The 14,254-nt window shown below is 53.6% G+C and overlaps 1 protein-coding gene across 1 annotated transcript in view; it reads left to right on the top strand.

The window, feature by feature from the left end:
• Positions 1–13,106, top strand: part of PRDM5 (PR/SET domain 5) — a 66,639-nt gene extending 53,533 nt beyond the window's left edge. Inside the window, exons 14-15 of the mRNA XM_006105925.3 lie at positions 11,871–11,975; positions 12,699–13,106. Of these exons, the coding sequence (XP_006105987.1) occupies positions 11,871–11,975; positions 12,699–12,863 (270 nt within the window). The 3' untranslated portion in view covers positions 12,864–13,106. The remainder of the gene's footprint in view (positions 1–11,870; positions 11,976–12,698) is intronic.
• Positions 13,107–14,254: the final 1,148 nt, after the last annotated feature.

The following is a 14,254-nucleotide window of genomic DNA, read 5'->3' as shown; positions in this document are numbered from 1 at the left end:
ACCAGACCCCGCTGGTCGGCTGCAGAGACTGACGATGTGGCCTTGCTGATGGCCTCAGGTCGCGTCTCAGAAACTAAACACCACGGAACGCGTCTCCGGGAGCCGAAGCTTCTGTTTCCTGTTTCGTGACAGGGGTGCGGGCGGTGGCTGGGTGGGCGGGAATCCTGACTAGAGAGACTCTTTGACGGGGGTGGCATGTTTCTGATTGTGATTCTTTTTCTAAAAAAATATATGATTTCAGAGAGGACGGGAGAGGGAGAGAGAGAGAGAGAGAGAAACATCAATGATGAGAGAGAATCATTGGTCGGCTGCCTCTTGCACACCCCCTACTGGGGATCGAGCCTGCAACCCCAGGTATGTGCCCTTGACTGGAATTGGACCCGGGACCCTTCAGTCCGCAGGCCAACGCTATCCACTGAGCCAAGCCAGCCAGGGCTCCAATTGTAATTCTTTACGATTCAGAAGAGCGTACTTAGGCTCATGTGGCCAACCACGTCTTACTGAGTCAACTGCTTGACTTGCGGTGTTTGTAGGGAAGGTAAGGAAGTGCAGGCTCTTCATGCTTCGGGGAGGAGCTGATCCGACAGAGCACGGCCAGGCCCGAGCGCAGTGTCCCAAGGGCGCCCTGTACCCATGGCAGGGGCTCCTGGCTCACCTGGGAGGGGTGCAGGGGCCCCTGGCTCGCCTGGGAGGGGTGCAGGGCCGCCTGGCTCGCCTGGAGGGGTGTGGCGAGGAAGCGGCCAGGAGAAGCGGGCGAGAGGCTGGTCTGCGGGAGGAGGGAGCCACCGGTGAGGCCCACATGGATGGAACCGGAGGGCCGAGCAGCAGGAGGGCACAGAGAAGCCAGGGCGGCTGGCGGACACCCGGCCTCAGCCAGGCCGCACTGCATGCTGCTTCTCACCCACATCATTATCCCCGCAGTGTGGGCGTGAACTAGTCTGGTTTGGGGCCTCTTTCTTCTTCATCCCTCCTGCCACCTCCTCCTGGGCAGGCATCGCCCACTTCTCTGTGCTGGACGTACTCACCGACGCAGGAATGCCCGGCTGTTAGGTCAGCTCAGTGTCTCACTTCTGTGTCCTTGTTTTCCTTCCCTTTTCCTTCGAGCTTAGCTCCTGTGTTCATTCATTCGGCAACAGAACAGTCTTCCGTTTGCCCTGGTGCTCACTGGCAGTTGTCCGTCTCTTCTGTGGAAAGCGCTCTGAGTGGATCCGGGGTTGAGTGGGGATGACACGCCCACACCGAGCCCGTCTCGCCCCGTTGTGTGTGCCTTCTCAGAGGGACACGGACACGCCATTTGTGACTTTGACCTTGTTCAGAGGGGACCGTGGGGGATGGGGACCGTAGGCCATGGGAAACAGCAGCCACCTGCCCGAGGAGACAGGTTGTTCCCGTAACGAGCTGAACCGGGTCAGGGTATGAGCATGAGTTTCCTAGAAGGAACTGAATTTGGGGCCGGCATGCGGAGTTGGCCAGGTGCTGTGCTTGGGGACACCCAGGGCAGAGCAGGGAGGGGCGTGTGCTGAGGGGACGGGAGCCGAGGGCGGCCGGGCAGGTTCCCGGGATGGGCAGCTTCCGAGCTGAGTGGGGCAGCAGGTGGGTCTGTGGGTGGTGACAGGTGGGTCTGTGGGTGGTGACAGGTGGCTCTGTGGGTGGTGACAGGTGGGTCTGTGGGTGGTGACAGGTGGGTCTGTGGGTGGTGACAGGTGGCTCTGTGGGTGGTGACAGGTGGGTCTGTGGGTGGTGACAGGTGGGTCTGTGGGTGGTGACAGGTGGGTCTGTGGGTGGTGACAGGTGACTCTGGGTGTGAGTGGCAGCCCAGCCTTGACTGTTGCCCTGGGAGGGGATGAAGGAGAGAGCAGCCATGACCTCTGGCTCCCTGCTTATGGGAAACACAGAGCTGGACATAAAGCAAATGTTCAGTCCAGGCAGGTCTGCCCGGACTAACCTCCCGCCTTTACATGATTTATTTCACTTCACGGAAGCTGTGCTGCAGGTTAGCACGGACGCAGCTCTCGCTCAGCAGCTACGTCTGCAGTTACGACTGTGACTGCGTGAGGGCCCAGCTTAAGGCTGACCTCTCCTCGGAGCTTGAGGCCTGTGTGCGTGTTGGTTGAGCCCTGGGCCCCGTGGTGTGAGGGAGCAGCCTGGCCGCTGACTGGCAGCCCCGGCTGTCAGTCTGCGGATGTTCTATGGGAGTCCCAGGTGTCCAGGAACCCCGCTGGGACCCCGCTGTCGCCACGGGGAGCAGGAGCAGAGCAGGAGCAGAGTTAGGTAACAGGAAGCTCTGGGAATATCGGCTCGCAGGCTGGTAGCTGCCTCGCCACATGGTTTATCTTTAGACGCTAATAACACACTTCAGGGCTTACGGACAGCGAGTGCCGCCTGCGATGCATAAAGAGAGAATTCCTTTGTTTCTAAGACAGGCAGTAGGCAATTAATTACTTAAAGCGGGGCCGCTATTCTTAGGAAAGTGATACATTTTCTGTACTGTTTTCCCTCTGAATTTTATATTCATCTTGTCCTCCTTCCAGGGGGTTTAATGACTCAAGCATCATAACGAGTCTTGAAATAAAGGACCATCTCTTTATACGAAGAACCTTGAAAGAACCTTGAAATAAAAGACCATCTATTTATATGAAGAGCAGTGCTAAATCGAGGGTGCATACATAATTCCATTTCTCCATAAAATCGCCGGTGATATTTTCATAGAGTGTGCCCTTTTCAACTTGAATTATATGATGCACACGCATATTTAGATAATACACGGAAGGAAGCAGGGTCGTATAATACATAAAGCACCCTTATTGAATTCCTATCATGGGCCAGGCATTATGATGCGCAAACCCGGAGACACAGCTTAATGTCTCATGTTACCAACGAGGGAGGGGGGCTTGGAGAGAGTAGGTGGCTTGTCCAGGGTTGTAGGACTAATCACAGGCAGCGCGGACATGGGAAATCAGATCTCTTCATTGCTCAAGGCTGGATTCTTATTTTTTTTTTTTAATCATCATCAGAGGCGAGAGGAGGAAGGGAGAGAGAGAAACATTGATGTGAGACAGAAACGTCAATTGCTTGCCTTCCGTGCACATCCTGACGGGGCATCAAACCTGCAGCCTTTCGGTGCCCAGGGCGATGCTCAACCACCTGAGCCACCCCTGCCGGGCAAGGCTGCATTCTTCATGCCGGTGTGTTCAGCTGTCAAGATGCTGTACAGGGTTATGCTCCATGTCGTGTGAACCAATCTTTTGCAGAAAGTCTAAGAACAGTGGTCTTGATTTCTCTGTCAGTTCAAGGGTCTCCTGCATCCCTGGGACCCCTTCCTGCTTCCTCCCCGCCCCCGCAAGGAGCCCAGGACTCAGGCTGCAGCGTGTCCTGCAGGAGCCGGCTCCCAGGTGGCTGTCAGGAAGAGACCCCTCCTGGGACATCACTCCGCAGTCCCCGTGGGACCCACAGGCGTTTCCCTGTCAGTGCCCTCTTTAAGCTATTTTCAGTTAAGATTGTTCATATTTTGAAAGCCACCAGTGTCCCAAGTAGATCCCGGAAAAGGATCTGGGGTGTTTATCTAAGGTGTCCCTTGAGATAAACTCTAACCGTGCAGGTGTGGGACATTCAGGTAGTTGCTAGCAAAGAGGCTACTCTACGCAAGCAGGACCAAGGGCAGGCCTAGAACCAAAAAGATGAGCTTTAATTTCAGTTTTAAGTGTACGAAAAATAATTAAATTAACTGCTGGAAGAATTACACCACATGAAACATATGCAGTTGCAAATCACACAGCACTTTATTACTCATACAAGTTCCTGATGCTGCTGGTTTAGGCTTAATGGGGGATCCTGGTGTGCTGTCCTCTGGGGTCCGGCAGCTGGGCTGGTCCGGTCCGGATGCAGGCGGCCAGTGTTCCTCACCCCAGAGCTCGGTTGTGTCTTGATCAGAGGGATGGGGTTGGGGGGATACTAGCCGTTTTTCTGTCTTCTGGCAGAAAGAGGAGCGTGGAGCGCGTCGCTTGCCTGAGTGGCAAAAGGACGTGCCTTTGTGGCTGTCTTGACAGGCGAGCACCGTTGGCTGGTCAGGACCCATTTTTAAAGCCTGTTCCATACCCGCAGCCGTTCAGGTGGCTATCAATGAACTACGTCAATGCACACATGTTCATCGCAAACAGGGCGAGGGGCTCCATGTGGTTATCTAGGGCGAGTACATCACTCACACAAATGGTTATCTTGACAAGTCACTCTGAAAACTGAAGTTCAAATCCTTATCTATGGGGTACACACGCTTCAGGGCAGTGGGGAATGAGTCCTTAATATCACGCTTTCAGTTTCAAGGAAAGTTAACTCAAAACATTTTTAAACATTTTTAGACATTGTCAAAGTATTTTTAAACATTTCTATATATTATTACAACCAGGGAGGGCTACCTCTTGGCCCTTTTAATCCATTTTAATAAGTGAAATGTCATGGAGGGAGGTTGACGCCTCACATTTTGCCTGACTCTCTCATCTGGAAGCTTCTCTGACTCCTTGGAGGTGAGCACAGCGTATTCAAGGTCGGAACCCTCAGATCTCTGCCCGTGGCTGTGTCAGGGGTGGTCTTTTCCTGAGAAGAGAGATCCAGGCAAGAGTGACTCTCAGGACGTCGCCCCAAGTCCGTACCAGGGGCAGGGGTCCAGCCGAGGGACTGGGCTTGGAAGGAGCCATCGGCCACAGTCACACTGCCTTCCCCTAAGGCAGGGGTTGCAACCCCTGGCACACATGCCAAACATGGCACGCCAGTAACTTTTGCTGGCACTCAAAACCCTCTCTTATAATCTTCCATTTACAATTTTTTTCTTAATACAGTGGGGCCTTGACTTACGAGTGTTCCGACTAACGAGTTTTTTGAGATACCAGCTGTCTCTCGGCCAATTTTTTGCATTGAGTTGATAGAGTAATTTGAGTTAACGAGCTCCTAATGAGCTCGGTTTCAGAACGAATTAAACTCATAAGTCAAGGCCCCACTGTATTGACTTTTTTATTTTTCAGATAAATTCAGTGTAGGTGCATCTTAGATAAATAAATAATTTAACATAACATGTATACATTAAAAAATAAATGTATTTTTCATCATCATATACTGTGTTTTTGTCGCTCAAATGAATTTTATTATTTCTTCAAGGTTCTTCACATACGTACACCTTAAGAGATATCAAGTAGACGTAACATGTTCTCAAAAAATTAGGGTTGGCACGCAGAAGAATTTTGAGTCAGAGATTTTGCTGGTTTTGGCACGCACTCACAAAAAGGGTGCCCACCCCTGTCCTAGGGACTCGAGGAAGCGACTAGTTCTTAAATAAGTTCATTTTAGTACTTCTAGGGAGTTTATTCTTAAATTTATCCTCAAATTCATGACGACGCAAAGGGCCTTTAGGATAGAGGTTACTTATTTTATTTTTAGTTGTAATCATGGCTGTCCCCTTTTTCTGCAGACAAGAGAAAACCTTGGATTTATTGTTCTCGCTAAAAGAGGCCATTGGTGGCTCTAAGAACATGAGGCAGAGTCTGGACACGGTGGATGCTGTTTGGTGGGGAAGTGAAAGATGAGAGGCACAAATTCTATGGTGTCACAGAAAGACCAGTTTGTCTTTTTATTTTAATGCATATCTGGATACTAAGTGTTCTCTGAAACCATCGTTGTACGGAATCAGAATCAGAAAGAATCCTATATAATGAAGAGCTAATATGCTAATTAGACCCCATGGTGGGATGACCTTCTGGAACGACCTTTTAAAATGACCAGTGGGCAGGGTCGCGTGGCCGTGGGACCACGAGGCAGCCAGGGCTGCGAGGGCTGAGCCCCTTGCATGTCTAGAGTATAAAATTTTATAATTTCTTAAATATATAAAATATATAATTTTTATAATTACATAAATATGAAATACAGAAATTAAAATGTGTAAATATGTGACATGTACGTATACGTACACACATTTTTACACTTAGTTTCCTGTGTCATCTGCTCAAGGTTATACATAGAAGCCATGGGACCAGGATGAAGAGCCACTTCTCAGTGCGTCTCTGACCCTAAGCGCTACTGACCGACACCGGAAAGACCCGGCAGTCAGGAGATTGTTTCGTTCCCTTTGTAAAGCTTATGGCGACTGCCAGTGCTGATGGCTCATGGCCCTGATGCGGTTGTACCCGGGCCACCAGCCAGACGGCTCTTTGAGGGCTGGGGTTCTGGAGACGTGAAGTAGGCGAGTGGGCACAGGCCTTGGGACTGGTCATCAGAGCCGAGCCTGGCCCCGCGGGGTCAGAGGTCGAGCGAGGGCAAGCTGTGAGTGACATGAAACACTGGTCCAGGGGCCGGTCCTTATCACGATGGAGAGTGTGGCCGAGCCCCGCCGTGGTGCACGCAGAGGGCGGAGCACATCCGGCTGCAGCAAACCAGACATTCGAGAACCTCCGTCAGCATCGGGATGACCTCGAGGCTCCCAGAGTGCGGCCACCGGACCAAAGCCTGCGGCCCAGGCCTCGAACATCCCGAGTATCCATGCCAGACACAGGCTGGACGCCCCCCTCCCCGCCAACTCGGCCCCTCGGAGGGCAGTCAGAGGCTTTCCCTGCGCCTGTCTCAGGAAGCAGTCACTTAATTAATCGGAACGAATTCCACTGAACTCACACCTTTGTCAGTCTCACATACATCGTACGCGTGTGCACAGCCCGTATCACGTATGTTCTCTCCTTGGCACGTGGCTTGCTGATCGGCTGCTCCTTCTGTTTAGCGGACGGACGGCCCTGGCTCACTGGGTCCGTGTGAGTGAAGATGAGCATTTTGCTGGAGTGTGGCATGCTGCCTGCTTTGGATCTATTAAGTATATTGGCTTTGCAGAGGCAGCAGAAGTCAAGGCACCGAAATGAACATGTGTTTTTAGCCATGTAAGCAGTGTACCACGTCGTTGCCAAAAAGTGACGTTCCAGCGACAGAACAGTCTGTAACATGCGGGACAGTTTATCGCCCAGGAACGTGTGGCTGGATTCTGCATTTTTTTTTATATTAAATCTTGTTTCTATTTCTCGGTTGGCAGGACATGAGTGAGTTCTCCAACATCTGTGCTGGTGAGGGTGGTAGCGAGGACCGTGGCTGCCCAGCCACCTGTCTGTCCTGCCCAGGGACCCTGGGCTCGGCCCAGAGCCTGCTCCCCCCGCCCCTCCCACGGGTGTGACCTGAGATGTGTGTGGTCCCTCGTCCTGACTGGTCCTGCACGTCACGTGACAGGAAGGGACACTTGCACTCCTGGGCACTGAGCCGAGGTCCGGGGTGCAGGTGAGAATCACGTCAGCTGACTCCCCCAAGCATGTTGTTGATGTTGGTTGGGCTTGGAGGATGGATGCCTGGCTACTGAGACTGTCCCTGGGATCATAGACGAGAGACGCATTTCTAAGAGACTGTGCCGGCCGGCAGTGCCTCTCTGACATGTGAGCACAGATCTCAGCCCAGGAACGAATGCAAAGCCTTACACAGTCCATCGGGAGCATCTCAGGATGCAAGGGACCGGTTTGCACCGCGATCTCGCGTTCCATGTGGCCTCTGTCTTGGAACTCACCCAAAACAAGGAAACTACACGCATTCAGTCTTCTTCTGTCTCCTCGTTTCCGAAAGAGTTGGATAGTTGCTGAGTGACATAGGGAGTTCCTTGGTCAGAATGTTCTTCCTTCAAACACAACAAGGAACAGAAGTGTGGCCTCCCCTGACACCCTGCTCTCCTCCCGCCCCCCACAGGGACCCCATCTCGTGCTTCCATTCTCAAAACGTCCTTGGCTGCCCATGGGAAGCCAATGTTCTCTGCGGGGTGCCCGTACTTTTCCTGGTGGCTGAGTTCACCCTGCCCTGGGACTGTAGACCCGCTAATGGCACTAGGACGGGAGAGCAGGAGGCGAGACCTGGGAGCTGGCAGATCCTGTGACAGCAGGTGATGGCTGGGGAGTGCAGAGGGTGCACCCGGTCCCCCAGGTGGGTCTAAGGCAGCGGTTCTCAACCTGTGGGTCACGCCCCCTTTGGTGGTCGAACAACCCTTTCGCAGGGGTCGCCTAAGACCATCCTGCATCTCAGATATTTACATTATGATTCATAACAGTAGCAACATGACAGTTATGAAGTAGCAACGAAAATAATTTTATGGTTGGGGGTCACAACATGAGGAACTGTATTTAAAGGGCCAGAAGGTTGAGAACCGCTGGGGGGGACTCGCAGCTGTTACTCTGAAGTTCAGATGCTGCTGTTCCTATAGAAACCGACCAGCCCCACCTTCCTCTCCCCACACGGACGGGTTTCCGGGATGGGGACCCTGCAGGGCGGACACAGGGCTGACCGGGTCAGCGGGTGCAGGCAGGCACACGGGGCCCGTGCCTGTAAGGAAGGCACAAGGGGTCCCTCCGCAGGAGCACACGGGCACCGGACACTCGGAGGCTCCTGGTAAAGTCACCGCTGTTTTCTTTTAGGCGGTGGACTCGGAGCTGGTACTGGTCCCTGTTGGTCACGTAGATCCCCTTATGTTGAGGGCAGGAATGGGATTTTGCAGGAGGTGGCACCAGCAGAAATTACAGTTTTCACAAAGCACCTACCCGTGTGTGAGGGAAGATTGAGCTCTGATTTACTTGCGGGACAAACTGCCAGAGGAGAAGGTGGGGGGAGGTGGTGAAGAGGAGGAGGAGCAGGGGGAGGGGAGGGAACGTGCTAATCGTAGGAATAAAACTTGTGCTCTGTGGTTCCCTCTGGGGTTAAAAAATGTGGACAGCCATCGTGTGGAGAACAAGAACTGGCCACTGACTGCAGTAATCCTTCCGTGACATCTTTCTCTCTATCTCTGCCCTCCTAGGGCGACTGATATTTTGTCAAAACCCTTGACGCCCTGAGCACGTGCACATGTGGCGAGACCTCAGCCGGGGCTGCCCGGGGTCCTCACCTGGGCAAACGGGGCGGTTCCCCCGCCGTTTTGAGGGTTGAGAGGAGCGGTTTGAGCTCCCAGCTCCCTGCCCTCAGCGCAGGGACGTGGAGATGTGATTTGTCCGTGATCTGACCGCCTCCGGCCCTGCCCCTTCCCCCCTTGATGGCTTTGTTTCACCTGCTGACATGCACTTGGCTGGAGTGAGCGCTCTCGTGGCCGCGGGTGAATTAGTTGCATGTGCGACGGCACCTTTCTGCTGTGTTCTTGTTCTTCTCAGAGCTGTGCAGTGGGACAAGCATGTTATTTCTGGAATCAGATGTCCCCTTCCCAGGCTCATGCTGACACGAGTCCTCTGTCCCGCCGGCCTCGGCGTGGCTGATGGTTTGACTCAGAGACGGCTGCCCTTGCCGCCAGCACACATGCCACAGAGCACGCCTGCTAGTTACTCTGGGAGGCAGGCGGGTTGGACTAGACCAGTGTGCGGTGGGCCGCGTGGGGCTGCCTCTTCCATCTGTGAGCGGACCGTGCCCTCATCTCACATCTTCCTCTGTAGCCGACGTCACCGTGCCCCCTAAATTGGTCACTGAGTAGCCACAGAAGCTCCGTTTCGTGCAGAGGTGCACGGGACTCCACCTGCCCCTCCGCCTCGTCTCTGCTTTGCACACTTGGGGACCCGCCTTGGGGACCAAGGCCACGTCTTCAGCGTGCGTTTCCCACAGTCCCTGGCACCAGGCCTCGCTCAGTGCACAGGCGACATTTGCTGTGGATGGCCCTTCCGTCGCGTCCTCTCACGGTGGGAATTCTCCCCGCTGTCGCCGCTCACTTGCCAATAGAGCGGGACTTCGGCATTAACTGGTTGGCGAGCTGCCAGCACTGGGTCAGGTACAGCAAAGGGCCTTGTAAAGGAAGTAGTGAGCGTTTTCCTTCCGCCGTTTGCCTCTGCTGGTGGATTACTGTGTCTGAGACTATAATTTTTTCAGGAACTTTTCATGGGTAAATGAAGCTCCCTAATATATGCCCCCAAAAAAGAAAAAAAAACAACCCCAAAACAACCTAAACTGTTTTAAACTTGGGGGACTTTCTTTGATCTTCATTAGCAGGTTTTTAGGGCACAAACCAAAACAAATGTTGGAAACGGCCTATGATGAGGGAAGAGGGTGCATTAGCCATCTGTGACCTCACAGGCTGACCCTTCATTTTCATAGCAGTGCCATTCTGGCTGTTGCTCCAAACTTGATGTGGTTGCCAAGGATACATATATGTATGTGTGTGTGTGCATGTGTGTGTGTGTATGTGTGTGTGTGGGTGGGTGTGTATGTGTGTATCTTGTCATATCCTCTATACTTTCTATTGCGTTTCTTTTTCTTCTACTTTCCCATATATTTTCTTATATTTTCATTATCATTTGTATTTCAGTTTGTTTTATAATCTTTTAAGATGCTGAGCCTAATTTTTGCCTTATAAAATTTCTCTGTGTATCCGGTTAGCCTTCTTTTGTAAGGTTTTTTAGAAAAAAATCTAAATGATTGGTTATTATGCAGGGAGAGAAATACCACAAGTTTCCCTTTAGATAATTTACATAATGACAGTCTTCCACTCACCACATTCCCTTTCTCCAGGACTAGGGAGGGCAGCCTTTCAAAGGCACATGTCTCCATTGTTCCCCGAATTCCTATCAGCAGAAGTACTTCCATTCCTTGCCCACCCGTGTGGAGGGAGGCTGCTGTGGAGGACCCTGGCGTATCTGGAGAGTCTTGAGCTGCGCTGTGCATCACTCTGTGAGTGGCCAGCTGCTGCCCAGAGGTTCTGTCCCCTCAGCGTTCCCGCAACAGGGTGAGCTGGCCACGCTCTGCCCCTGGAGGGGCTCTGGCTGGCCTGGTGCCGGGGACATACGGACAACGGGATGATTTCGGGGCTAAGTAACCAAAGCCTCACTGACGGGCTTGACCAGTGACCTGTAAGTCACATTTCAGAGGCCAGCCGGCCAGTGGCTGGTCAGCGCCGTGGCTGGTGAGTGTGTGGCCTATCAGCACTGGGGTTGGTCAGTGCTGTGGCTGTGCCATGGCTGGTGAGTGCATAGCCAGTCAGCGCAGTGGCCGGTCAGCACTATGGTTTTGTCAGTCCTGTGGCTTGTCAGTGCCATAGCTGGTCAGTGCCATGGTTGGTCAGCACCATGGCCGGTCAGTGCCATGGCTGGTCAGTGCCATGGCAGGTCAGCGCTGTGGCTGATCAGCGCCATGGCTTGTCAATGTCATGGCTTGTCAATGTCATGGCTGGTCAGCGCTGTGGCTGGTCAGTGCTGTGGCTGGTCAGCACCGTGACTCCACCGATCTTCTGTGTCCAGTCCAGCTGATGAGCCGGTCACACGTGTCGTTTGTCCTGCGTGTGCCACTCAGAAACAGTGGTAAACAGTGTCCGTCATACGTATCGGTCAGTCCTGGTGCCCGGATTAAAGGCTGTGTAACCACGCCCCAACCCACAGCACCCGTTCCTGTGCTCCAGGAGCTCGGAGCTGTGTGAAGGCCACGGTAACCTTAAGCACCAGGGACACTGCAGACACAGCAGGTCCCTCGGGATGCTCGGAGGCCTGTTTCCTGGGGCACCGTCAGGTGAACTGGCACCGCTCCTCCGAGAGGGACCACGGCGGCTCCGGTTGGTCAGTCAATGTCAGTGTCACCTCAGGGGCAGGTGCACTCAGTTGCTGGGGCTCTGGCGGATCCTGGAAAGTCACAGGTGCGGCCCACACCCCGACACCTGCCCAGAGGACGGCCCTGAGACCGCAGGAGCCCAGTCCGCTGGCTGAGTGGGGGATGTTGGCGGCACTCAGTGCGGCTGTGCCAGGCGCAGCTTCCTGTGACACACAGGCCTCCGATGTGGGGCCCTGGACTTGCTGCAGAATCTCCCCTCTCCCCCGGGGCGCTGGCCCTGGGACTCATGGCTCTTCCTCCTGCAGGAGAAGCCCTACAAGTGCTCAGACTGCAGCAAGGCCTTCAGCCAGAAGCGGGGCCTGGACGAGCACCGGAGGACGCACACCGGGGAGAAGCCCTTCCAGTGCGACGTGAGTCCGCCCTCTCCTTCCTGTCCCGGTCCTCCGAGTGCGTGTGCCTCAGTGTGTGTGAGTGCATGCGTGTCTGTGTGAGTGCATACATCCATGTGTGTGCACGAGTGTGCATGTGTGCCTGAGTGCATGTGTGTGTGAGTGCATGTGTATGTTTGAGTGGGCATGTGTATCTGAGAACATGTGTACGCATGAATGTGCATGTGTATGCGTGAGTGTGCCATTTATGCTGTTTCGGGCCCAAGGCATTTTGTTTAAGAGGTTTAATAGGAAATTGTTGATATGTGCATTCTGGCGAGAAAGGAATTGTTTTCAGTTGTTCCCTAGAGAGGTTTGGATGCAGCAGCAGTTGGGAGGGAGCGAGGTCAGCGTGCAGAGGACACACGTGAAGTGCAGAAACTCTTGGGAACTGGAATTGTTTAATCCCCCTTTGCCGGACATTAACTGCCATTCACTCCAGGAGCCGTGTGGCCTGTGGTGCATGTGGGCACCGTGTCCCTGTACAGGGGCCTGCGTGCCTGCAGGTGTTTGGGAATAGGAGTGATGTGGCCTGTGGTGCATGTGGGCACCGTGTCCCTGTACAGGGGCCTGCGTGCCTGCAGGTGTTTGGGAATAGGAGTGATGTGGCCTACGATCCACGTGGGCACCGTGTCCCTGTACAGGGGCCTGCGTGCCTGCAGGTGTTTGGGAACAGGGTCATTGGTACCTTTCGGTCTCTCCTAGGTGTGCGACCTGGCGTTCAGCCTGAAGAAAATGCTGATCCGACACAAGATGACGCACAACCCCAACCGCCCGCTGGCGGAGTGCCAGTTCTGCCACAAGAAGTTCACGCGGAACGACTACCTCAAGGTGCACATGGACAACATCCACGGCGAGGCCGACAGCTGATGGCGGGGCCGCGGAGGTGGCCTGGCGGAGCCCAGCTCTCCCCGTTAGCGGGCAGAGGCAGCCAGCGGCATGCACTGGCCTCACAGCCCTTGGTGCCCACCTTTAGAGTCTGTAGACACACCTGCAACAAGAAAGCAATCCCACTCTACCAAGAAGTGGTGCAAATGGAAAAAAAGACAACTTTGTAGCCTTACACAATAGACTTGAGCTCTGTTCCTATAAAAATGGAAGGAGCGTCTTGGCCATCTCGCTGATGAAGGTTATTCACATGCACACTGTAGGCCTTTCTATTATGCTGTTTGTGCGTGTGTGTTGTGTGCGTGTGCATATGTGTGCGTGTGTGCACGTGTGTGTGTGTGTGTGTGCATGTGTGTGTGCGTGTGCATATGTGTGCATATGTGTGTGTGCATGTGTGTGTGCGTGTGCAAGGACTCGCCGTGCACATGCCGGTTATTGTCCCTGGTTATTGCTAACGTAGCCATCAGGAAATTCAGATTCTCCAGACTCCTCACTGTGGACAGGATGTGGGCAAGGTCCCACGTCTCCACACGATGGCCCATGGGACTTGCTGTTACCAGGGCCTGTGAAATGGAGCAGGTGTTGCTCCTATGCGACACCTCCCGGCTGCAGGTCAGTTTAAAATAAAGAGGCAGCTGAGCGCTCACACCCCCACGGCACTGCTGCTCATTTTCAGCAATTCTGAGGAAACGTGACTGCTCCCGTCACGCAGACGCAGGCACTCACCGTGATAAGATCTGCACAGGAGTGGCCATAGCAGTGACACGCTCACCAGGCAGGGGCCTCCTGAAGTGAGCAACACATGAGCGGACATACCGAACAGGGAAGCAGGAGGGTGGCCCACCACGGCGGCGGGTAGCGAGGGGCAGTGTCCGACGTGGACCAAGCCCGCCCTCCCGCTCCACAGCCAGCAGCTCTTCCAGATCTGAGTCCTCAGAGCAGAGACATTCTGTCTGGGAAAGGATACTTCTCGGAAGCCTGGCCTTAGCGATTCTCAAACACGTTTGCCTTACCTTCGACCTTCCTGTGATACCAGGAATCCACAGGATTGACACGGTCACGGATGCTGAAGGGAACTTGAAGCCAGAAGTGTGTTTCTCCCTTTAGGTTCCATTTCAGTGAAATAGCTGAGGGCAGCACAGAATGCACAGCTTGTTTGGGGAAAAGAGATGAGAAAATGTGATAGTGGTTTCAAGGAGTATATACGATAGAGGAATCCAAAACCAGAAACAAATTAAAATGAAGCCCAAATTCTGAACCAATCTAGTTGGAGCCGAGCCATAGAGAAGAAGTGTCATTCTGAGAAGTTACTTGGTTCTAACAATGTAGGGAGGAAGGTTACCTGAACACACAATGCTTTATAGCCAGTAATC

The sequence above is a fragment of the Myotis lucifugus genome, unplaced genomic scaffold (genome assembly GCF_000147115.1).
Source record: "Myotis lucifugus unplaced genomic scaffold, Myoluc2.0 scaffold_736, whole genome shotgun sequence".
In the NCBI taxonomy this organism is placed as follows: domain Eukaryota; kingdom Metazoa; phylum Chordata; class Mammalia; order Chiroptera; family Vespertilionidae; genus Myotis; species Myotis lucifugus.
Note: the sequence above shows the minus strand (reverse complement) of the source record. Positions and strands in the feature narration are given on the sequence as shown.